This window comes from Panthera tigris, chromosome B4 (genome assembly GCF_018350195.1).
Source record: "Panthera tigris isolate Pti1 chromosome B4, P.tigris_Pti1_mat1.1, whole genome shotgun sequence".
Taxonomy (NCBI): Eukaryota; Metazoa; Chordata; class Mammalia; order Carnivora; family Felidae; genus Panthera; species Panthera tigris.
This window is the reverse complement of record NC_056666.1, coordinates 118,470,664-118,497,533: the sequence shown is the minus strand read 5'-3', so window position 1 is coordinate 118,497,533 and position 26,870 is coordinate 118,470,664. Positions and strand designations below refer to the sequence as shown.

Below are 26,870 nucleotides of genomic sequence, written 5' to 3'. Positions count from 1 at the left end.
TACTGCCAGAGGGTAGGAGGAAACTTTTGGAGGTGATGGATAGGTTTATGGCATAGTTGTGGTGATGATTTCACAAGTGTGTACTTATTTCCAAAGTCATTAAGTTATGTACATTAAATAAGCACAGCTTTTTGTGTGTCAATCATGCTTCGATAACGTAGCTTAAAAAGAAAGAACTTACAGTTTCTCTATCTCTAGACATAACCAAGTAGCACCTAGACTTACCTGTGCAGAGAAACATGTGTCTCTCCTTCACTCCAAAGCTAACCATTCTGTCTGTGCCCCAGGCCCATCCCCATTCTCCCTCTCCAAAACCAATCTATTCTTCTCTCCTTGTAGCCTCATGGCTTCCTGCAGTGTCACCCCATCTCCCCACGGTTGATATCACTGTGCTTCTGCAGTATCACAATAATGGCAATTGTCTAGGCTTGGCTCACAGTATATCCCATTTCTGACTCATGCAGGTGTGTCAGTACTTAACATGCATCCCTTTTCCCTGTGGACATCCTATTTCACCTCCAAAACATAGCTTAACATATCCTTGCCTCCGAATGTCCTTGGTCCTCTCAGAAAACTACTTTCCATTCTGTGCTCCCAAGACCTGTTGTCTTTGAATATAGTACCAATCACAGCCTGACAGGGTGGTGTGTTAGGTACACACATGCTTCCCCATTAGATTGAGAACTCATTGCATGCAAGGGTTATGTCTCCATGACTCATTCTATCTCCATTGCATGGCTTTCTCATATAATTGACATTTAACAAATGTTTGTGGAATAATTATGCTTTCTTTCCTCTCACCAGGTAGGACTTGATAAAAGTAAATACTCATGTCATATCATGTCATTTGTGTTCTCAGACAGACTTTTTCTCTTGATAATGTGCCTTCCCAATGGTTCTTCTAGACATAGAAGAAAATATGCTTTAATGAGTCTTTTGAATTTTCTTCTTTGTCCCTAGCTAGTTGCAATCATCTGTCCTCCTAGGCTCACAGAGATTATTCAGTATCTGCCTGTGGCTACCCTTCCCCTTATCCTCATCTTACACCACCCGACCCCATGTAACCTCTAGAAGAAAGAAGCAAATAATTGCACTGGCCACTGACCTCACAGTCATATTCAGTAGTAAAGCATAAGGAAAGGACAATATTTATTAATCCTGCACCAAACACATGCACGCATGTGCATGTTACACACACACACATAAATCATCTCGTTTTGTTAACATCAGTTTATATACATATAGTCAATACACTATGTGCTTTCAGTAGATCTATGAAGGAGGTATTACTATCATGTCCATTTCACAGATGCAGAAATGGAAGCTGGGAAAGGTGAATATCTTCCCCAGATCCAGCTCTGAATATTGGAGCTAGGAATTAAACTCAGGTCTGCCTTGCATCAAAGCCAATTCATTCTGTTATGCAAACTGCTTCAAAAATAGGGGAAATCGATTAATATTAATGATTGTATGGCTTGTATGTGTGACTGTGTAGATTATTCATAGCTACGCTGTATATACATCATAAAAATATAAATTATTTATTAAGCCATGATGTATAAGGCCTCACATATGTTCCTAACTGCTGATATATGCACCTCACAGAAGAACATTATTCACTGGGGAGTTATTTATGTTTGTAACCTTCCTCTTAGAGGACACTCCATGATTCAGATAAGAAAATCAAGGCCCAGAGAAGAGCAGACCCTTCCCAAAGGACAGAATTCTAGAGTTCCAGAGCATCACCCCATCCTGGACTTCAAAGTATAGGTCTGACTAACTGCGCTTTTTGAAGAAACACAATACATCAACCAGTTTGTCTTTCAGGAACAAAGTCGACACTCCCCATAAGGATCCCAAACAACAGAGTAATTTGGAAGGGACACCACGCTCATACAACAATGCCAGTTGTAAAGAGAAGACGGGAAAGACAGCAAAGGCATTTTGCAGATCAAAAATATTTGAAGACCTTGTCTCTGAAAAACTCACAGGCTGAGAACCAGTTTTGAATTCCATATTCCCCCCTTCCCAAACTTTTCATACTGATTATATATTTATATAAGCAGTACAAGATTTTAAGCCACTAGAATCCTAGAAATTATATACGGGTAGAATTATGGAGGAAAAAAAACTGATTATTTTAGCTTTCCTTAATTTTCTTCATCTAGCAATACTCTACTTACTGAGCACCAGCTATGTGCTAGGTATTTCATATAGTTTGGGTGAAGAACCAGAAGCAATCATTTTCAACATCAAAAAAATAAATATGTTCCAAAATATGCTTCTACTTTCAAAAATTGATGAATAAGCACATTAAGCAGCAATAAATGACGTGTGGGGATATTTAAGGCACTGAAGCCCTTCGGAATGAGCAGATCAGCAAAATGCAACACCAGAAGAACAGGTTTGGGTACTATAAATATGGCTACTGCATATTTCACCTCTCTTGACAACCATAGCAAGGATGTAGAATTCATGTACCTATCTTTAGAATTGTCAGAGAAGGTATTTACTGAAAAATAAGTAATTTGCAAGGAGGGAGTCTGTAAAGAGATTGTTTCTAAAGGGTAAGAACTGTTTAGTAGGATTGAAATAACTCAGTGGGAAATGGGTGAAATCCTCAATGACTATCACTTTAGTTAACACTGAGGAAGTAAAACAATTGTTCCCCTCATTCTGTTTCCAAATGGAAAATGCACCCCATCACTTTTAAGCCACCATTTTTACAATGCTCTTGTGCCATCAGAAGTGTATTCCTGATTTCTAAAAGGCATGTCAGAAATACGTAAGAAAAGCCACTGCAGTATGGAACTTAGAATTCTATTCTAAACAGTCACCTGGCTTTGGCTCCATGGTAAAGAATGTGCAAGTGTTGAAATCTAACAGACCTTGTTGCTTGCATAACCTCCCCGAACCTGTTTCCTCATTTGTGAAATAGGGGATAATATCACTTTCCATACAGGTTGTAAGGATCTGATGTGATAAATTATGCATGAAGCCTGGCCTGTAAACTAGTTTTATATGGCTTTCCAGCCCTATCACTACATATCATCTACTCATTTTAAGTCTTAATTTATTTCGGTGGTAGAACTACAGGGAACAAATGCAGTTAAAGCACCTCTCCTGCCCTAAAATATGTAAATTGTTTCCTACAGTACCGTTTCCTGGAGTAGTTTCTCTTCCCACCCCCTGACACATTCCTGATTCCCCTGGCAGTCACACCACCCACTGAATGGTTCAAACACTTTCCTGGTCTACTTTGAGCAACTGTGAGTCCTTCTGTCTGCACAATTATTTTTACATGCCATACATATTTAATTAGGAGAGCACGGAAACTACTCCAGGGCTGAGGAATAGTGATGTTTGTGTGCTTCTCCTGTGGGGCTTGCGTGTGGACCAGTTTGGTTGACGTGTCTTGCTGACGAGACCAAAGAGGTGGCCTCCGTCCACATATGAGCAAACCCGTCGCTTCATTCCTGGACCCGGATCGTAACTCAGCCTGCGCGTGGAATGAGATCCGCCAGGTGTTGGGTCTTCTGTCTTCCCGTCACTTGTCTTCACCATCCCCAGGTTGGCATTATCTGTTCGTTAGAACGACAAATAGGTTCTACCAGCCTGCAACATGCCAAGCCAACATGCTAGCATGCCAACATGCTAGGTGCTGGGCTGAATCAAGTCGACATGTACCCCTGCCCTCGTGGGGCCTGCAATCTAGTTTGAGAGGGAGACAACAGATAAGTGGACAAGCAAATATAAATTCTAAAAAGAACCATGTGAGAAATGAACAGAGTATGGTAAGGGGAGTGGAGGAAGGACCTACTTAAAGAGGGTGGCCATGAAAGGCCCCTCTGATGAGGCATATCTGGCTGAGTCCTGAGTGTATAGAAGGACCCAGCACTGGGAAGTGTGTAAACAGTGTAAGTTTCAGTGACACACAGGGAGCCCTCCATGCTGGGTGCTGTGGCTACTGCGAGACGTGAGAACGCAGCCTCTGCTCAACGGTAGGACCAAGACACATTACCATACTCTCCCTGGGTCCTTGGTGGTATTGAAAAGCTTCACCCAGCACAAGGAGAAAACACATCCCACCCAGTGACCACTGGTGGGGTCACTCTCCATCCAGTGACCACCCCACCCAGTCCCCAAGGGAATTTTGTAGACACAAGTGGTATGAATGTAGGCTTATTCAAGAACCACACCTCTCTGAAAAAGGATCGGAAGCAGTAAAGTTGTAAACTGTGACTTTGGAAGGCAAAATTCATTCTTTCCCATACTTCACATCCAGATCTTCATGTTTTAGGTAAATTGACCCAGAAAGACAGAAAAACAACTCAATAAGCTCTCTCAACCATGGTTGAAAAGATGCCTTTGCTGGTCAAATGGTCCTAATACAGTATCCAGCTCCTATCACCTTTTGCACTTTTCTAGAATTCCTTAACGAGAATCTGACATATTTTCCTCTTCTTTTCTTTTCTTTTTTTTTTCAATATATGAAATTTATTGCCAGATTGGTTTCCATACAACACCCAGTGCTCATCCCAAAAGGTGCCCTCCTCAATACCCATCACCCACCCTCCCCTCCCTTCCACCCCCCATCAACCCTCAGTTTGTTCTCAGTTTTTAAGAGTCTCTTATGCTTTGGCTCTCTCCCACTCTAACCTCTTTTCCTCTTGTTTTTTTTTTTTCTATCACTTTGTTTTTATAGAATGGTTTATATTTTTCAAAAGACTTTCACATCTCTTTTGGTTCCTCATAAAAACTCTGTGAATGAAGAATACAGGTTTGAAGCATTAATGAAGCAGAAAGTTAACAGAACTTCTGCTTTGGTTTCTTTGCAAAGTATCCCCCCTCCCCAGCCATGAGTTTTCTGTGGAATACAGAATATACCTTTTTTGTTTTTTAATATGGAATATGTCTTACTCCAAATGTTCATTTTAACAGGGGAGGCAATATGATGGAGTGATGAAAGATACAGGCTTTGTGACGAAAAAGGATGGGTGGGTGTGTGCATGCGTGTGCATGTTTAATCAGGGCGCTGCCCCCCAATTAATATGCCATCTTAAGCCTCAGCTGCTGCCACTCACACCCTGCCCCCCTACCCCTGTAAACAGTGATAACAACACCAAACTTGAAAAGGGTTTTTGGGCAGTAAATGAGGTTACAAGGAAAGCACCCAGCTCAGTGCCTGTGTGAAGGTGCTTTGCCCTCCCTTGGCCACTTTCTTTCTCCTCAACACTCAGGAGAGGCTGAGCCCAGCAGCTGCGTAAAGAGTAGTACTCACAGAGGCTTGCCTTCCCCGCCAAACCCGTTCCTCCGCCTTTCTGCAACACCATTCTCCCAAGCCCAGTTTTCTGGAGTCATCCTTAAAAAACCTCCCTCTCCTTTACCACCTACAAATGATACTCACCATCCCTGCCCTTTCTGCTGCCTAGACAATTCTCAGATCCACTCCTTCCTCTCATTGCCATTCATTTACTCATTCAATGACTGTTGAGTACCTACTACCTGCAGCCACTACACTGGACTCTGGGAAAACAGGAGTGAACAAGCCTGAATTCCTGGCACTCATCCTCACTCAAATTATTTCAGTTTACTCGCCTACAGACAGTGTCTCCTTACTCCAGTCCATTCTCAGTATTGACATCAAAATTATTGTCCTAAGCAATACTGATCTCTGATCTCCTCAATTCTGATATCATCCTTTGCCTTCTTTACAACCGTGACTGGTTTGCCAAAGATTTCAACGTGGTAAAAACGGCCCGTATTTACTGAGCCTGTACTATGGGCCAGGCGTTGTTTTAAGCACTTTACATGTATTGTCTAATTCAGTTGGAAGACCAAATGCCTTTAGAATACCCTTAAATCTGGCCACAGCCCACCCCTACCACTTCCTCCCCTGCCACTCACACATCCAGTTCTTCTTGCCAAAATCAATCAGATGTTAAAACCATACACAGACATGTCATATTCTTATGTTCTTGCACGCCTCTGAGCTTTTGCATGGTATTTCCTCTGCCTGGAATTCCCTTCCCTTAGTTTTCTACCTGGAAATCCAACTCATCCCTGAAAGTCTTCCTCCGACACCATGAAACCATCTGCAGCTCCCCCTGGATCAGGTCACTTCTGACCCTCTGCTTTCATAACACTGTGTGTGCCCTACACAACCTTGCATCACTGACACAGTCAACCCTGGATGTGGATTTCTGATGAATACCTGAACACTACAGGCTGCATTGTTGGGGTCTCACACCACAACGTGGCTCTCAGAACAGAACTGCCAGTACAGACCTGGAAGTGCAGGAGTGTAACAATTCTATCAAGGGCACAGGCACCAACTTTTATAAAACGTGCCATGACTCCTTCATAAGCTTTCTTTCTTTCGTGTTTTGCACTTTAAGTAGCAAAAGTAGTAGAACTCCATGCTTGGTTAACATTGTTCCCTTATTCCATGGAAGGTTAGGTCTTGGCTAGCCTAGGTGCTATGAAAATGGGAGCATCGGCAAGCCAGGCAGAGAGAGCTGGAGAGAAGCTTTGTTTTTCCCCTAAAATGTTGCCTCTCTGGTGTCCATCACTGCCGTTATGTGGAAGATAACTTACAAGCCTCCAAAGGAAGCCTCCTGCCTAAATTTAATCAAAGATCAAACTGACCTCTTGGAAAAGGAGTATTTGCTAAAGGAAGACCAGGCACTTATAATATTTGATGTTTAATGCCCAATTATCCATCTCCCCAAAAGTCACCAGTTCTGGGAAATATGACAGTCATCAGGAAGTATGGCAATGAGAAGCTCTTCTATTTCCTGAGATGAAATTCAGCAAAGACATAAGCAACCAAAGATGTTTAATGCTGACCTTTTGGAAATTGATTTTTTTTTTCATTTAATTATGATAGGGTTCTAAATAGTAAGTATGTCATGGAGTGTCTGTCTGTCTCATTTGGAAGTCCAGTAAATTTTCTGAAGGCATGAAGATTTAATCAAGTAAACTGAACTAATCAGACAAAGCTCATTTGTTCTGTTGTCTTCGTGATGCGTTCAGATTCCCTGGCTTCCTAATAAATTGCTTGGCGGTCAATCCAAATTAACCAGAGACATACATCTGTTTGACCTTGCATATAGACAAGATATTAGCCATGAAGCCATTACAAGTAATATATTCAACTTCTAACTTTAAACATTCTTGAATTTAAGCCCTTTTATATTGAGATGAATAGTTTATAGAACCTTTTCTCCCTGCAAAAATCCTCATAAATGAGGGCATTGTTACTATTTTTAAATTAAACCCGTCTTCTTCAGTTTCTACATGACTAGAGCTTTTGCAAATAGCCATGTAAATGATTACAAAATAGAAAAAAAAATGTTTGAAAAGTTGCATTTTATTAAATTTCTAGCTAGATGTGATTTTTTTTCTCTCAAATTCACAATTTAAATTATTCAGTTTTTGGTTTGCCCAAATGCAGTCTTTTTTTAGGAAACAAAAAATAAGCTACACTTATGTAAGATTCAAGTGCTTCATAAACCACTATGTTAATAATACTTGTTTTTTAAATGTTGTGTGTGGAAAGGTAGCGTCTCTTTTCTCGCAGCCTCCTCAATTAGCATTTCTCATACGTGACATTTTCCTAAGAGACACTGCAGTTAAGGAGCAAAGAATCCTGCAATGATTTTTACGTCTGCTCATCGTTTTCCCTCAGGGAGACTTCAACATGTTCTGTCCATGTTCATGAGATATAAATCTCATTTTTTTATGAATCTTGGTAAGAGAAGAGATTAAACCTAAATAAAAACAAATACTGGGGCAAGGAAGCCCCTTTCATCTCAAAGAATTAAAACATGAGGGGCTCCTGGGTGGCTCAGTCGGTTAAGCATCCAACTTCAGCTCAGGTTATGATCTTGTGGTTTGTGAGTTTGAGCCCCGCATCAGGCTCTGTGCTGACAGTTCAGAGCCTGGAGCCTGCTTCAGAGTCTGTGTCTCCCTCTCTCTCTCCCCCTCCCCTGCTCGCTCTCTCTCTCACTCTGTCTCCCTCAAAAGTAAACATTAAAAATTTTTTAAAAAGAAAAAGAATTAAAATACGAGGTTTTAATAGTTGAAGCATCTTGCCTGAAATAAAGTTGGGAAATTCCTGTAAAAGTTGAGATTAGAATATTCTGTGGCAAACAATCATTTTTTATAGACTGGAAGTGAACTTTGGCATTTAAGGTCTTCACCAAAAATCCCAAATTACTTGAATCCTCTAAAGATTGAACCAGGGATTTCAGGAAGATTTAATTTAAGCATGGTCGGAAAAAAAAGGTGACATCAATACATATGATAATAACATTGAGGCATTTTCATCATTAATTATGCATTTCATGGATTTCAAGTGTCCACTGTGTGAATAACATATTAATTAATTAATGATACACCCATACTCTCATCATTCTAGGGCAGCATAAGAATAAATTACCAATTTTTCATCATATATAGTTTTTGTGTCCAGCTTAATGTTGTAATTATGTTGAAGTAAAAAATGAGTAATTCCTCACTGTGTGAAGGGCATTATATGTAGGTAATGAGTTCAGTGACAATTGTACATTAAACTATTTTATACCAAATACTAAATCACTGTTTATTGCTTGATTTTCATTGGAGGCTTATAAATTATAATGAATTATATTGGCAAGTGGGGATATTACTTTTGCATTTGATAGTTCATCATCTAGTTTTTAGAAAGCATTGTTCTTCTTTTTTGCTTTTTTGTCTTGAGCTCATAAAATTGATCAACAAGCTTACAAACCTTATACAAAATAAATATACTGTAGTTCATTTTTTATACAGTATACCAAGTAGATTTTTTTTTCTTGGCGCATCACTAATTTGATGCTATCATTTAAAGGTCTGTTGCTGTTATTCGTTTTGAGATGTCTTTGTTTTAGTCTGGTCTGGTTTAGTTTTGAACCACCTTCTAATATACTACCTGCTAGGAATACAAAGAGAATAAGGCTTATTGCTGCCTTCAAGGAGATTTTTGCCTAAAGGAAACACATAAACACCTAGCTGTAGCTCAATAAGATAGGTGACAGGGAATAGATGATAAGGGTATTGGTAGAAGTTTCATCTTTCACAAAAGTAGTATTTGACTTGATCTTGAAATATTGAAAGATGTGTAGGGGTTCACCAGATAAAGAAGAGGTGACAGGCATTCAAAAAGAAGGTGTAGCTCATACGCCTTAAAAACCTGAAGGTAGTGTCCCACTTTATCACAGATTAAATGCTCTAATCCCCAAAGAATCCTCCATCCCCAGAAACATCACTTCTTTACATATCTTTACAGACAGCGTACAGCAAAGGTTCTCAGCTTATCCACGGCGTGGTCAGCCTGGGCACTCACCATGACCATTCCTCTTTGTGCCGTATGGGAGGACAGGACCAGCACCATCAGCAGCTAATGATTCCGTCTTTTTAATGACTCTCTGTTCTCCAGCCTTGCTGATCATGGCTGGCCTAGGCAGGGAGAAAATTAAAAGGAGTTTGCCACCCCCAAAGGGTGATTTTTTTACAGTAAACACTCCATTAACTGGAACTTTTAGATAGCTGATATTGTCAGCCCTTGCTTTCAGTGTGAGAGACAGTGACAAACAATGACTCCCAGGCATGTATTAAAAAGAGGAAAACCTTCTGGGATGTTGCTGGGGCCAGTGTGCATTCCTCAGCCACCTTCTGTGGCAGCACTGTGGCCCAGTGACAAATTGTCTTCACAGAGCCTAACTCAGACACCATGCAATATTCCAAATATCCAGAAAAAAATTAAGGACAATCAATAAACTGCACTTAGGCAAGGGAGGAAAAGACTGTGTTTATATATATGTATTAGACATATATAGATTATATATATATATATATATATATATATATTACATATAATATATATTTATGTAATATTTAGAATTCTTCCTAAATATTTTATGTACTATATATATTGGATATATATATATATATATATATATACACACACACATATGTATTTAGGAAGAATATATGTTATATATTATGTAATATTTGGAATTACAAATATTATATAATGTATATAAAACATTGTGTGTGTGTATGTGTGTATATAGATAGATAGATGAATTCCAATAGGGATTCCAACAACGGTGAGGAAAAAAGTATCATTTGACAATAAGGTACACTAATTTAAAAAATTGAATTAAGTGAAAATTTTGTATATTCTATATGCATATCATTTTACCAAGGTTACTTAACACACCACCTCATTATCTAAAGGTAATTGCGGCTTTATCTTGTAAATATTGCAGTATTGAACCACTAATGCAGCCCTTAAAAATTACCTTAATTAAAAAAAAAATGTTTTCATTATGTGGGAATCATTACTGGCTGACACAGGTTTCCAACTGCCCTCAAATTTCCCACTACCTTTTACTGGCCAGAGCTTCTGCTTCTGGCATTAAGGGTTTTGGAACAAGAGTGAGAGAGTGAAAGGAATAGAAGAAAAATAGAATTGTTCCTGTGGTGGGTATATTAATGGATAGACTTGAAAAGACTAAGACAAACCATAGGGCCCATACTGTAATAAATAAAATACCAGTCACTTAGAGAAGCTCACAACCCTATGGCTAAATGAGTCTCTGAGAAAAGATCAACAACTTTTGAGCAGATGTGGGACAAGCACCATGCTAGGCACTTCTATTAAAATTATCTCACTTGGGCCTCATGACAATTCTGGGGGAGAAATGGCAGCCCGATAGAGTGAATATAAGGAGCATGAATTTTGGAAGTTAGAACTGGATTCAGATCCTGGCTTTGTCACCTACTTTGGCAAGTTCTTAAAATTCCTCAGCCTCAGTTTATTCATTTCTAAAATGAAGATAGTTACCAACCTTGTAAGACTGAAATGGCAAGGTAAATGGGCTGGTCTGTATTATATGTGTGTTCTCTGACCCTCAGTCTTGTGTTTTCTACCAAACCTCCTCTTGTGTTCAGCTGAAAACTCAGATATTTCTTTGAACTGTGAAAAAGTGTTATCTTCCCCCATCTTGAACTTGCACAGTTGATTTCTCTTGGAACCTTAATTACATTTGTCCCTGTTAAGTTGCACCTTTTTTATGTCAGCATGGCCTTTGAGCCTGTTGAGGGAATTTTGAATTTTGCATCAGTCTATTACCATATTAAATATCCTTCATGGCTTTATGGCATTGAGAAATCTGATAAACGTTCCTCGTACGTCTACATTGATGCCATTAATAAAAATATTGAATAGAGCAGAATCCAGGGGCAGAGCCCTGTGGCATTCAATCAGAGGTCCCCCTACAGACTGTGACAGAGTCATTCATCATGTCTCTTGGGTGTATATGTACAACCAGCTGTGAATCCACTTAATTTTTCTCTCATAGAGCCCACCATCTTATAGATAATGAAAGACTTCATCAAGTGCTTTATTGAAATCAAAGACACTGTCCGTGGCATTCTTCTGGTCTGTCAACCTCATACTAATAACCCTGTCAAAAGGGGGAAATTAAAATAGTGCAGCAAAAACTTATTTTCAGTGAAACCAATGAGGTTTGGAAAGAAGAGTGGCTGATGGCTCAGGGGTGGGTCCCAGAGGAAGGACACCTGGCCAGCTGCTGCATGCTTCTAGCTGTGGCATTGCACTGAGGAACTGACCACATGCCAGGAGCCGGCTCAGAAACTGGATTTAATCAAACGCTAAACAAAGTTAGTATTTATTGAGATGCTTTTTTTTTTTTTTAATGTTTTTTTATTTTTGAGACAGAGAGAGACAGAGCATGAGCAGGGGAGGGGCAGAGAGAGGGGGAGACACAGAATCTGAAGCAGGCTCCAGGCTCTGAGCTGTCAGCCCAGAGCCCGATGTGGGGCTCAAACTCATGGAGTGTGAGATCATGACCTGAGCTGAAGTCAGATGCTCAACTGACTGAGCCACCCAGGCACCCCTATTGAGATGCTTTTTATGCCAGACACTGCACTACATGCTTTTCATATATCTCGTTTAATTCCTATATTAAGAGGTAAATACTATTTTTAACTGTATTATTTTGACAAGTTAGTTAAAGCTGAAGGGGTTGAATAGTTGGCCCAAAGTCATAGATAGAAAGTGCCAGAATCAAGGCTCACACCCACATCACCCTGACATCCAATCTCGGCTCTTAATCACTATGCCCTCTTGAGCAGATTCTTGTGCCTCAGTGGTGGGGACAATTGACGAGAGAACAAAATTTCCAATCTGTTAACCGATGGTGGGAATAATTCTCTAACTATGATCAAAGTCTCCCCACCACCTATCTTCAGCCCTTCCTTTCCTGGTATCTGGGCATCAAGAAAATGAATTCTGTATATAATTAATTACTTATTTATTTATTTTGAGAGAGAGCAAGCACAGGATGGGGTAGGAGCAGAAAGAAGAAGAGACAGAGACCCAAGCAGGCTCTGCACCATCAGTGCAGAGCCCGATGTGGGGCTTGAACTCACAAACTGTGAGATCATGACCTGAGCTGAGACCAAGAGTCAGACGCTTAACCAGGTGCCCGAGAAAACGGATTCTGATTGTGCTACCTGGTGCATGTGGAGTTGGAGGAAAGGGAGTTTTGAAGGATAGCTCAAGTGATCAAACACGAGGTCTGATGAAATAGCCTCCATCCAGTGGCAGAGAATACCTCTTAGGTAATCAAGGAGCCTGCCTTCTCTGGAGTCAAGCCCTCTCTCCCAACAGTGCTGTCAAGGCTGGGCTTTCTAGTTGTCTTTTGTCCATTGTTTCACTGTTTGAATCTGCCGTCTATGCTTGTTTCCATGCCCGCCCTAATCTGGCACACACCTTCTTTGTTTAGCTGGGTTTCAGTACCAATGATTAAATGATAGTCCAGTTGCCAGTCTATTTCATTGGCTCTTTCTGGGCCAGAAAGCCATTCTGTCTCCATTCACATTGTTGGTGTGATTAATTGAGTGCTTAGAATGCAAGCCTGGTCCCAAGTGCTTGAGGGAATCTCATTATCACCACCTGTTACCCCTACAGAATCTATTTGGGTTCCTAGTGATCACTGCCTTCTTTTCATACCTGCACAAACTCTTGTGGTAACCATTTAGAAAGCATGAGCACTTTTACCAAACTGTCATGACTAGGAGAATTAAGACTCTTAAAATATATGTATGGTAAGTCATAAGTACTAGTGTACTAAACACATATAACAAAGAATATCCTACTCACCAAGCAGCCTATAGGACCAGCCTTGTGGTCACATTTCCTTTGAAATATACTGGACAGCATGCAGTTTCTGTGTTGCCTACCCTTTAGTCTAACTGGTAACTAGTCTGTTCCAGAAGAACAGTGGTTTCTGTCTGGTGCATTCTGAATTACAGCCTTCAGGAATGGCTTTATTTATATTACACTTATTGAATACTGAATACTGAGTGCTTTCTCCCAGTGTTTTTCTTTTTTTAACAGCTTTATTGAAATATAATTACAGATCATAAAAGTCACCCATTGGAAGTATACCTTGCAATGAGTTTTAGTAAATTTATACAATTGTCCACCAATGCAATCCAGTTTTAGAATATTTTCATCACTCTAGAAGGTTCTTTCATGGCCATTGCTGTCATCTTCGCTCCTGTTCCTATCATAGGCAACCACCGATCTGCTTTCTTTAGAAACATTATATAAGTGGAGTCATACAACATGTATGCCTTCTTTCACTTAGCATAATGTTTTTTGAGGTTCATCCATACTGTAGCATTATCTGTAGTCTTTTCCTTTTCATTATTGAGTAGTTTTCCATTGCATGAATATCCTAAATATTACTTACCTGTTGGCTAGTTGATGGAATATTTGGATTGCTGGGTTTAGCTATTATGAATAATGCTGGTCAAATTTTCATTTACAAATCTTTGTGTGTACATGTAATTTTCTTTCTCTTGGACTGCTACCTAGGAGTGGACTTGCTGGGTCATATGGTAAGAAACTGGGTCATAATGTGAGATATTGGCAGTTCTCCAAAAAGTAGATGTGTCCCCTTGATATCTCTGCTAGCAATATGAGATTTCTCGTTTATCCACATCCTTACCATCACTTGGTATTGTCAGTCTTTTTTACTTCAGCCATTCTTGTGGGTATATAGTAATTCTGAGTTGTATTCTGTTATGTGATTCTCTAGGAGATAAGGAAGCAGATGGGGTAACAAAGGAAGTAAGTGGATTATTAAAAATCTGTCCCTCACTGTCATCCTGCTTTCTTATCCTGAGCCTGTCTTTGGGACTAACAACATCTGCTTTCCTTAGAAATACTTTTTTAAGCCCCTGACATTCTTTTTCCCTCCACACATGGGCTGAAATATGGCGAACACCTGACTCTAAAGTGCAGTAGTAGCTAGCTGGGCTAAGTAAAATCCATGGATGCACTTTTTAAACCTTAATTTTAGCTAGTTTTCAGTAGATTTTTACCTCCTCCCACACCAAATTCTTTTATCAGAGCTGCTGACAAGAAACAGAATTGATTGCCTTGAATTCATTGCATCTTTCACTATTCTACCTACCCACTGATGTAGGGTGTTATGTCATTAAAGTAGCAAACAGCACAAAGGAGGTAGCAAAAGAGCAGAAAAGAAGACCATTTATAACCCAAAAATTGAATAACCAGGCCCTTACTTACCTAAGATCGTCTCTTGGAATGCAATTTGTCTTAAAGCTTCTGTTTACAAATATGTGTTTAGTCAAGTACTTTGCATATTCCGTTTAATTTACAATATGTGGACATGTTAATAATGAACTTTCTTAAACATAGTATCATTTATAATACTGAGACCATGGGTCATACAATATAATAGATCATAAGTTTTATGATCTCAAAAACTGAATGAGTAAGGTAAGTTGAAAAATACCCTCAGTAGCCATAAATATCCCCCATGGTTAGCAAAAGATAAGCCTAACTGTGGCCTCTCTACTTCTTAAGATGTAGAGTATTTTTATGTATTAATAATACTGCAAAGAGATTTGCGGTTTTCAAATGCTTTTAGCTCATCATCACATCTCCAAGAATAACTTCAGATGTGGGATATAGCGCATATTTCCCATATTCTTCTGCAACAAATTTTTTCTTCAGTAATCCCAACGATTGGGTTATTGAGCAATGCAAACCAAATTTCTCCTATGAAAACCTAATTTGCAGCAAGCTGTACTTTAAAAGTAACTTACAGGGAAATTAGTTAGGAACTGATTGGTTGGTTGGTTGGTTGCTTGCTTGCTTGCTTGGTTTTAATCTTCTGGAGCAATGTTTATGTGAAAATATAATCAGAAAATTAGTACCTTCATCAAGAGGTAATTCAGAGAGCTTTACAAATAAACCTAAGATTCTCATTGATTACAAAAGAAGGCTTTCTACTTCCAGAACCCTTAAATGCTCAAAAGCAATTATACCATTAAAATCTCTCTTTCCATGCAAAGATTATCTCATTTCCTCCTAATTAGTGTTTCCTGTTTTTTGAGACAGACTGTATTGAGAAAACCTACATTCCCTGGGACCCCCCTCACTCTCGCACTGTCCTTTGCTCTCTCTGGGGCCATAGAACTTGGAACCTCTTTTCCACCCCATAGGTTAGCACAGTTGTATTTTGGTCACATGTATTATACAAACTGGTGTTTGCTGATTATTTGGTAGTAGTTGCTCTGAAAAGTAATAGCAGAAGGAAAAGAAAATGTGTCAAATCTTGTCAGAGGGATTTTTTGAAGTGTTAGAGGTAAAGGGAAAGAGTTACAGATGGTAGGAGGTAAGCCAGTTTTCCATCACTCATGGCAAGACTGTGTAAAGGAATCAGGGGCTAAGACTCAGAAAGAACAGAAAACTAGAGAGCAGAAAGGAAAAAGCAATAGGACATGAGTGTTCTCTTTGCTTTCAGAGATAGTTCTCCCATGTCATTTGTTGTCCACAGCAGAAGTGATCAGATCTGAGATTTTAGGGATATCCCTCTAAAATGTCCTTGTGAGGTAGATGCTCTGAGGAACTCTAGGACTCAGTAACACTATACCTACCTGACTTCCAAAGCCTGCAGTCAGGTGGAACAGGTAAGACACAGACATGTACAAAGAGAGCTAGCAGTACAAGCCAAGATACATCCAGTGTTACCAGCCCAGGGCAGCCCACAGATAATACAGATATTCAGAGAGAGAGGTTGCAGTAATCCAAGGTGAGCAAGGAAAACTTTAGGTGGATCTTGACTTCATCCTTCCAAGATTCTAATGAAAAGGAGAGCGTGATATTTATATCTATATTTATAGAATATGCAGAAGTGTTGTATATTTAAGTCAAAGAAATGTCCATGGCACAGTTGGAGACCTGGAGGAGATTTGGCTGGAGTTAAAGAAATTTTAGATTAATAGGAGAGAAGGCTGGAAAAGTGAAAGGCAGGGTTCTTGATCTAGAATCTACCCAGAGTGGGGCACCTGGGTGGCTCAGTTGGTTAAGCATCTGACTTCAGCTCAGGTAATGATCTTGTGGTCCGTGAGCTCAAGCCCCTCATTGGGCTCTGTGCTGACAGCTCAGAGCCTGGAGCCTGTTTCAGATTCTGTGTCTCCCTCTCTCTCTGACCCCTCCCCTGTTCATGCTCTGTCTCAAAAATAAATAAATGTTAAAAAAAATATTTAGAATCTACCCAGAGATATCTATAGTAACACATTTAAATAACAAAGATAATAGTAAAAATTTTGCTGGTAGGTTTATTCAAGGATAGGATAAAACAAGTTTAAAGTTTCTGTTATACTTAAAAGAGAAATTATGCCTTAGTTCAATGCTTCATGGTTCCCAGAGCAGCTTCCCAGTCATTCTCATTCAATCCACAGAAACCCTTTTTAGTCTTGGCAGGCTGTGTAGACACATATATTTAGATAGATGGATGGATGATAGATATATAGGTAGATGGATGGATGGATACATGGATACATACATACATACATACATACATAATAGACAAGAAGATATACACACCTGTTTTTTAAATGTTTTTTTTCCAACTACTATATTGAGAACCCTAGAGGACTGAATATTTTTTCTTCTTTATGGCTCACAAATTGCATAACATGGGGGTTACATGTGAAAGACATCCAGTAGTTTGTTGTGTAAGATTATTATTATCCCTTTAATATCACTGCTTAAAGATATTAAAGATCACCTAGCTGGGTCATCAGTGTGGATCAGTCGGTTGAGTGTCCAACTCTTGATTTCAGCTCAAGTCATGATCTCACGGTCATGAGATCGAGCCCTGCGTCAGGCTCTGCACTGGGCATGGAGTCTGCTTGGGATTCTCTCTCTCCCTCTCTCTCTGCCCCTCCCATGCTTGTGCACACATGTACACATGCTCTCTCCCTCTCCCCCTCTCTCTCAATAATAATAATAATAATAATAATATTTAAAAAGATCAGCTAGCTGGAAGAAGAATCAGAGGAAGAACAAAATGTCATGATATTCTGCTTCAGAGGTCCTTCTATCCACCATATTATGCCAGACATGGATTATTACAGCCCAAAAAATCAGAGAGAACATGTCACAGTCAAAAATCAAATACAGGTTCAAACGAGGACTTCTGGCATTGTGGGAGTTGAAATTGGATGACACACAGGCACTTTTGCCTTGATGCTTCCAGGTGGAAAGTGTTTAGAAATTACCAGAGAGGGGGGAAAACCTTTCGCATTTAATCGCAGAATTTAGTTCTGCAGATGAGAACAAAGCAGATAAATTTTTAGCTCAACTTCCATTCTGGGTCTTTAAGAACACCAGAACTCCTCAGAACGCTTGCAGTTTTGTTAGAAGAGGCCACTGTGAAGCCAGATGCATGCTCTAGAGTTGCATAAAAGCTGCTCTCCGTAGTTAGCAAACATCTAGAAAAGGGAAAGGGGAATTATCTACCTTGTTAAAATGGAAGGAGGGTTCCAAATGCAGGATAAAGCTGTTTCATTTAAGTACCATTTAAATAAAAATCCCCCTCTAAATAAAAAAACTGGAAATAAAAAGGATGCAGTCCCATGGTGGTGATAACTGGAATCGCTCGTGTGCTCAGTGTTGCTGCATGTGTAGTCTCTGGAGTATTCAGCTACATGTGTTATTTCACGTCTGTCAGCTAAATCTGAACTCCAAAATATAACAAATGCAAAATGTGACACTGAGGAACATTATGTGGATTTGTGATTTTCCCTGGAGGACTTGGTCCAGCCAGCAATAAATGGATTGAGATTTCATGCGGAACATGGAGACAGACTGTCGCTACATGACTTTTCTTTGTGACTCATGCACATTGTCGCAGCTTTTTCCAGTGTTTTTTTTCTATGGTGTCTATGCAAACATGGCAATGAAAATGGAAATTGTAGGATGATAGGATTTTTTTTTTTAGTCCATGGAATATTTGATATCCAGAAAAGAAGCACAATCTAAATTTCCAACAATAAGGGGAATGGTTAGTAAATTATGCCATGCTTCTCTAAAGCAATAATATGGTAATATGGAGTTACTTAAAATGTCTACTGAGAGTTGGATATGTTAGGGAAGTATTTTAGCTTTAATATTGAGTGAAAAAAATTAAGGTGAAAATTGAACTTATGTTACAGCTTCTATAAAATATAATCATGGGGACAAAATGAAAGGAAGCATATCTATATGTTAATAGCCTACAGAGAACTTGTCCCCTTACTCGTTTTTCTGTATTTTCTGTCTCTACAGTGGGAGAGCAGTATTGTTACTACAATCCAAACATTGTTTAATTTTAAAAGCAGATGAAGAAAAAACATGTTTAATTTAAATCATGTTAAATTTAACGTTTAACATATATCACGTTAAATTTTAAAAGAAAAAAAAAAGAAGCCTAAGTATGCTGACTTTACCTGGTGCTGTGACATATTCTGATGCGAGCTTATTCGGTGTGAGGGTAATGGCATGACATTGTCTAGCAGAATTCCCACAGCCAGACCCAGAAGCATAAAAGACAGTGACATAACATTGCAGCATTGTCACTCCACAGTTATTCTCCTCTTGCTGGGATCTGTGACAGGATTTCTGAAGATGTCCTGTTCAATTGATGATACTAGAGAAAATTCCTAGAGGCAGCTACTGGTCTGATGAATGGGTCCCAATATGAGGAAAGCTCATGTCTGTTCAACACCACTCCTTGCCTTTGGCTCACATTTCTCATAGTAGTTGTAATAAAAACCGTTAAGAAAATATGCAGTAACTTTTATTTCATATCTGTTAGAATTCAGCAGCTGGAACCACATTCTTAGGCTCATATGTATAATAATTTTTTTCTTAGTTAATGGTTTGACTGTGTAGTTATTCATGTCCCGTTTCTCTAAGTTCCCTCTTTGTACTGCCAAATAATCTGTGGCAGAAACTCAATATCAGTGTTTGAATTGAGCAGAATTGGCTCAATATCTTAGAATAACTAAATCCCCAATATATTACCATTACTTTACCTTTTATACCCATGGGGTTTCTTTTATATGCAGTTCACTTCCACCCACACAGGAATGAAACCCGTACAGAGTTTTTCTCTACTACGGTAATCATTGCTCTGGCTTTTTGAAAACCAAAGGTTTGCAGACTGACTGGTCATCAGTTACGGTGCCTAAAGTGATAGGATTCCACTACTTCCCTGTCTGCTTCCAATGATGACCATATGTTAGTTAAGTTGTTCTCATCCAAGGCAAACCCACTTGCCTTTGGACTTGACTTTTTCATAGTGACTATCTTTCTTTGGAATATTCTGTTACTGTCTGGCCAATTTGATTTCTTATTGTTGACTTGGGAGTTTTGAAGCTAAACGTCACCCCCCACCACCACCACCACTCTAATATTAGCCAACTTGGATTGAATCTTGGATTGATGAGGACTTCCTATCCTTTGTCTATATATGCATTTCACAAGGAATTCTGTAAGGTACCCACCTGAGCTCTTTTGACCTGAAGCTTTAACACTGCTTTAGCCTTGTCCAGAATTGAAGCTATAGTATTTTAATGTTTTCAGATGATCAAAACCCATTATAAATGTTTTGAACACAATAACTCAAAATTTACAAAGGCACCATTTTAAGAAGCCTCATGACATGTTATTTATAGTGTAGCTGAAGCCAGACGGTGTAGAGATTGACAGCAAGAAGAAGAGCCTGGTAAGTGGTAAAAAGCAGGTTAAGAATCAGGTGCACATCCCCGCCATGATGCCATTAGCACTGTGACCTTAAACAAGTTACTCAGTATTTGTGTCTCAGGTTGCACCTCTAAAATGAGAATGAGAATGTTATTATAAGGATTAAATGAGATATTTACACATATATAATGTACTTGGCACAGTTTCTAGCACAACTAGACCATAGTAAATGTTAAGTAAATGGTAATCATCAGTATCTTCTGTAATGTGGGATCATTTCTAATAAATGAGAGTTACCCACATGTTTTTGACATGACTCATCACTCTGTGTTAATTTGTTCCATCTATCTATCTATCTGTCTGGACTCTTCCGGAAGGTTCTGTAGAGGAGGCAGCAGTAGAGCTCCAGTGTAGAGTGCCTCAGCTTACCTCCTTTGGGGATTAAATAATGTGCATGGGAGAATAGCATGCATTCTTTTAGATTAGGTCTAGGAATAAATTTAACAGCTAGAAACCAGACCCCTTCCTACCAGTACATGTCACTTCAGTGGGCACTTTTTCCAAGGTTAGCCAAATCTCTGCATGCAAAGCACCAGCAGACTTGTTTGATGTGATTAACTTTCTGAATATCGCATAGTCCCTGTCTTTCGGGGTCAGGATTTGCATGCATCCTTAGAGCCCACTAACTGGAAGAAGCACAGTGTGAAGGTTGTATCTTCTCTACACCAGGCCCTGTGCTGGTTATTCTCATAATCTCGCTCTTCATCTTCCCAACATTAGGATTGGCATTAACTTCCTCACTTTATAGGTGAGAAAATGGAGATCAGAGACTCAGGTATCTCGCCCCAAATTGAGTTGTTGGAGAGTAAACCAAAAGCAGCAGTGGAGGGGACACCAGCTCAGTTTTACCACAGTTATTTGTTGTTTAGTGTCAGTTATTTGTCAAAGTAATTCTGAATTCATTTATTATGATAAAAACATTACTTAGCAGGACCCAGGGGCCCAAGGCAGCAGCAGCAGCAGCAGCAGCAGCAGGTCCAATTAGCTATTGGGAGGAAGGCAGTGGAGATTTTATGGGAGGAATTTATATTCAATAGAAGCATTTGGCAAAGTAATTGAGAATAAGAATAAAAGAGAATGAGAAGAATGTAGTGTTTTTTAGACTTGCAAATACATTTGAAAAGGTTAATGTTATATTTCCCTGAAATGGAGGAATTCTTTGATCTTGGTACTCTTTAAAAAAAAGAAAGAAAAAAAGAAAAGAAACAACGCAAAAATATAAGGGCATTTCTCTGGATCGTGTAAACAATATTGCCTGCAAGTCATGGACATTGGGACCATCCTTATTAAGCATACTTCTAAATCATCTGAGGAGTGTATGGTGAAATTCTAGATTTGCAAAACTTGCTAAACTCCTCCAGGTAGTGAAATGCCATACCGGCTAATATACATGCAGGAAGATAATACAGGGTTATGTGAGTATGGAGAAGGACGGCAGATGGGTTTCTGCATGGACGACTGTAGGATAAGGAATTTAGGGAGAAGTAATACAAGCCCTCCTTCCAAGATTAAAAGGCTTTGAACTATCAGCTGTAACAAAGTTAAGAGGTTTTACAGCCAGTGTGTATTTTTGCCCCTGGTTTTTCCTCCCATGGCTGAAAGGCCAGCCAGAATCAGGAGTACTTAGAAAGGGACATTTAAAAGGGTACCTTCAAAGCAGAAAATAGTGTACTGCTCAGATGTAAAGCCATGGTTCACTTACACCTGGAATGTTGTAATTTGCTGGACAAACCTTAAGCAGCTGTAAAGGGGTAGGAGAAGGTACAGAAATTGACTAGAATGATCTGTGGGGAAGAGGAGCTGCTTTATGGGGGTGACTGCAAAGATCAGGATGCATCAGCCAGGCAAGATAAAGGTTTACAAAATCATAGGGAGGTGGTGCATGTGATCACTCACCTTGATGAACATTTGCTATCCCCGTCATCAACAGACATGGATCAGAGAGTAGATGTGAAAGGAATAGAGCATACTGCTGGTTTAAAATCTGAATCAGTGTAGGCAGAAAGTCCAATAGGCTAACTGACAAATAGGCAAATAAAAATTCAAGATAGTGCAGGAGGAATGCCAGAGAATGCCCACCTCTCCTCTTTAAAACTTGAAAAGAGAGATTTTGTTTAGATCACTTACACTATGGGTATTGTACTTGAGGAACTAGTGACCCAAATAGTTGCAGTTCTGTCCTGGAACTACACGTGGGCAGAGAAGAGGTAAATGCATTTCTTATGAATGGATTTATAATATGTTCTTTTAAAACATCAGTAATATTTGGAGATGTGCCCAAACTTTGCAGTTTACCTTCAGGTAAAACAAATTTTGGAGTCAGGCAAACCTCATTCAAATCCCAGAGCCACCACGTACTGGCCCTTAGATAGACTACTTAACCACTCTGAACTTCAGGCTCCTCTTCTGTAAAGAAAGCAGAACCCCTTCCAGAGAGGGATGTTGGGATGGTTGAAAAAGAGTAGCATTTGCAAAGCTCCAGGAAGAGGTGGGAACTGAGACTGTCTGGAACTCTTGGTTTCCTTTGTCACCTCTTCCACAGTGTGCCTTGTAGGGCCCTCAGACTCAAAATCCCATCCTGGGGAGACTTTGAGTCTTCCCCCAGGTAGGTAGTGCTTGACTCCAACCCTCCTCTGCTACCTTCATCTACATTAAAATTCATTCTTTCATATTCATTGAACCCCTGTTATTTCAAGCATTGCTTTAGGCATTTGGGAAATCATAATGATAAAGATACACCAAAGCCTTGCCTGCAGGAAGTTTATCTAGGGGAGATGGGTACACACACACACACACACACACACACACACTGAACCTATAAATAAAGTTATTTCAAAGAATGATAAAAAGAGGATCATGAAAAAAGAGTGTGATGGGGGTTGAGGACATGGTTCTTTTAGTGAGAGGAGGGAGAAGGCTTTTGTGAGGAGATAACACTTGAGCCCCAGAGGGATGAGAAGGCATCATTTGAAAATCTTGAGGGGACCATTCCAGGCAGATGGACAAAAGGGATAGAGGCCCTAAGGCAAGAATGAGTATGGAACGTTCAAGGAACAGAGAAGGCTAGTGTGGACATCCTGAATGGAGGGACACAGAGGGAGGCAGAGGGCAACCAGCCCTGTTGGACCTTGGGGCCAGGTCAGGACTCCGATTTTATTCTAAGAGCAATAGGATTCTGTGTATGGGAGAGTTTTCTGCTGGTGCGGGTTAAAGTGACTTATCCTCTGGAAAGGGTGGTGGTTGATGAGAGGAGATCTAGACTCCAGGGCAGCCCCAGCAGGAGGAGCCGTGTCTCTGCTCTTTTTTCCAACCCCCACTCCACAGCCACATTGGACTCTGCCCCTGCCATTCCCATCTTTCTGGACTTGAGGGCCCACCCTGATTTCACACATCTCTCATGGTGCAGAGGTAACTGCACAGATCCCTTCATTTTTCATCTTTTAGGACATCTTTTTCTCAGATGAAATATTTAACCCAAATATATGTCGTTTCAGGTTTTAAAAATCAATTTGATTGGCCACAGGAAACGTATTTTGGCATCTCTGGGAGACAGGCTGCACGACGATCCACCACAGAAGCCCCCTCGGTCCATCACCCTCAGGGTAAGTGCCCAGCTTGTTCGTTTCCTCCTGCACTCTTATCCTCAGAAGTTATTGTGTGCAATAAAATGACATGATCGAAGCAATGGATCGAGAAGTACAGGCTGTTTTCCATGTGGTTTACCTTATTTATATAAAAACAATCTCAGTTTTGATTGTGTTTTGTAAGATGAGATTTGTTTCTCTCAATTGGTTAAATGTATACTTTTGAGATTGAGATGTACACATTACAAACCAGCACTTTTAAAGAATCACTCCCTCTGCCCCCTTCCCACATTCCCATCTGCACCAAGTGAGAGGAGATGAGTTTTCGGTCAAACTCCTCAAACCCACAGAATGAAAATCATTCAAGGACCAAAGTTAAGGAAAGATAAATTGAAATTTAACCTTAGGGTCTCCTGTTTTTTTAGGAAGTAAAAATTTGTCAGCTTTACTTCCTTCAAAAATTATGAATAGAGAATCCAGAACATTAATAAATGATTGCAGCTATATTTTAGAATTCTGGGGCCGAAAAACTAGAGAGAAAAGTATAGAATGGAGACAAAGATAACGTGGAAGGAGAAGGAAGGCAAGAAGGGCAAAGCAGAGAGAACAAGAAAATGAGAGTTGATTGCTGGCAAAATGGCAGTGGGAAGGAGCAGCCAACAGTCACTGGTTTCCATGAGACCCTGTTGGAACTTCTCAAAAACTCATCGAAAAGCCTGGATCTCCATGACTGGTTGGAGAGTTCCAACTCTGTTCTCCTTATTTCATCCTGCACTGGCTTCTGATCCATTTTCTGCACGTGTCAGCAAAGGCAGCAATAGCAAACAGTACACACAAGCATGGCACTTAGATGTACCTGCCAACAATGAAATGCAGTAGAAAGCCTCTTATCAGTGAACTTCAGAAAACAGCAAAACTACTGCCAGGACAGCAGAGGGTCAGGTGGGAGAGAAGCTGGTAAGACTGTGAGTGTGATTCCATTTTAAAGAAGATACACAACGATTTCAGGGAATACAAGAGATGTGGCTGGAGGAGGGAACCAGCAGGAAAATTGAGCACTGGGGAAATTGGGATACACTGGGACATTTGGAGACCAACCAGTTGGGGGCTTTGGGAGCAGTGAAAGTAAAAACAGGACGTGTTTTTCTTCCCAGTAAGGGAAGCCTCAAATAAATTAGGGGGAAAATAAGACTAGAAAGTGATTATTGTCTTACCTTCATTTTGCTACACAAAAGGAGGTAAAGATGTAGGTGCCTTCAGTGTAAACATCCTAAAATGCCTCTTTAGACGAGTAACTTCCTCCTACTTACTCTGCTCTCTTTCCTTCCCCTCCTGAACCTCTCCCTCCGGCTCCCTGGAAGAGATTTAGGAGAACAACAAACAGATCAAAGACAGAGATTCCCAAGAAAAAGTGCAGGATCTTAATCTGTCACAGGAGGCCCAGAACATCTGGGGGAGAAGTGGCCTGGAGATTCAGCACAATCCAACCCTCCTCTGACTCGCAAACCCTAGAGCCCAGCCGTCTGCCACCCCTTATCTGACTTCTGACCAGTTTCCCTCAGCTTGAGTCATCTTTGACGTTGAAACACGTCCCCTGTCATTATATGCATTGCTCTGCAGTCTGCGTGTGACATGCTGTGTTTCCATACTGTGTCCTCTTTCCTGCCTGATTGCCAGACCACCCTTTGATGGAGAATCAAGACCCGTTAGGTCCTACTGGGGCCTTCTTGTCATGTGTCACTACAGTGAGGACACTCTGTCCACAGGGAGATGCATCTCTTCCCTTGTAAACACACACAATCGCATCAGGGGTGCCCAGCATACGGGTGCCTCTCTCCTGAGCTCCTCCGTAGCACTGGTGTAGGAAAACCGGGCCTGACTCATTATCCTTGAAAACTTTGACCTGAAATACTTAGGGGGGAAAGTATTGCCTAGATCACGCCATCAATAAAATGGTAGAATGTCACCCATTCCTTAGCAGGTGATTCAGAAATGACTCCCCACCCCTGCAGTGTGTCTTGTCAGTATTTCACAATTGTGAAACCAAAGGTTAGCCACAAGAACATGGTATTTATTTCATGATGTATTTCCATTCAGGATCCCAGTGGTAATCACACTCCTCCTCAGTTGTCTCCATCACTTAGCCAAAGCACTTACACCACTGGTGGCTCCCTAGACGTTCCTCACATTATCATGCAGGGCGATGCAAGGAGGAGAAGAAATGAAAACTACTTTGATGATATTCCCCGATCAAAACTGGAGAGGCAGATGGCCCAGGTAAGGTGTTAAAAGCCTCTGTGATATTTTTGCCTTTCACCCATATCGAGTAATGCATTCTGATATTGAACACTAGCTTGCAGTGAGCCGATGGATGCCTGTTGTCCACCCAGCTGGAATTTTACCGTCTTATGCTATGGCCTTCATTCCCTACTCGCTCAAACCAGACTGAAAACACACCTTCTGGGAATGGCTTGTATACCCAGGTCCTTGTTATCCATTCTTATGGGAGAAGTTGTCTGATCCCATTGCACCCAGAAAGTCTTTGTGCCAAAGGGAATCATCCCGCGTGAGAATGAAATCATAATGAAAATGAATAACAAAAGTCTGGGTTATAAAATGTAAATTGGTTAGATGACAGAGCAGAAGTTGGGGGGAAGTAGTAACTCCTCGTGATGTTGTTAATTTCCTTCCGGGTTAACATATTTGAACAGTATCACACTGTTGGGACTGGTTGCATCGTCTCACAATGTCACCTTGAGTAGTTGAAGGTGATGATGCTGCTTGACACAAAGAACTGAAAAGAGAGATCTTTCATGCTTAGCCCTCTCTGTGGTTTTGGTAGAGGTGTCCATGCCTCACCTGCCCTCAGACTGCCGCTCAGAAACATGAGTCAGCCATACCCAACAGTGGAACTGTTCTTAACACACGTCCAGGGGGGCAGCTACGGCTCTAGCATTTGTCCTCAAGATTCAAAGATTTGGATTTGTTGACAACAACTGGCAGAATCAACTGTTTTCATCCTCCTTCCAGGTTCAGACTGGTGTGTTAAGAGTTTTCTCTCTGCCTCCCACACCTAAGATGAGAATCTTGAGGTGAAAATT

General features: G+C 40.3%; 1 protein-coding gene across 22 annotated transcripts in view; it reads left to right on the top strand.

The window, feature by feature from the left end:
* The window catches only part of ANKS1B (ankyrin repeat and sterile alpha motif domain containing 1B), a 1,065,991-nt gene that overhangs the window by 957,959 nt on the left and 81,162 nt on the right, over positions 1-26,870 (top strand). For 18 of the 22 annotated variants that reach the window (XM_042992982.1, XM_007085652.3, XM_042992983.1 and 15 more), the window contains 2 exons: positions 23,680-23,787; positions 25,867-26,046. In XM_042992982.1, the coding sequence (XP_042848916.1) occupies positions 23,680-23,787; positions 25,867-26,046 (288 nt within the window). Of the gene's footprint in view, positions 1-23,679; positions 23,788-25,130; positions 25,420-25,866; positions 26,047-26,870 lie in introns of those variants that run through there. The other 4 variants (XM_042992986.1, XM_042992985.1, XM_042992984.1 and 1 more) reach the window with 2 other exon arrangements.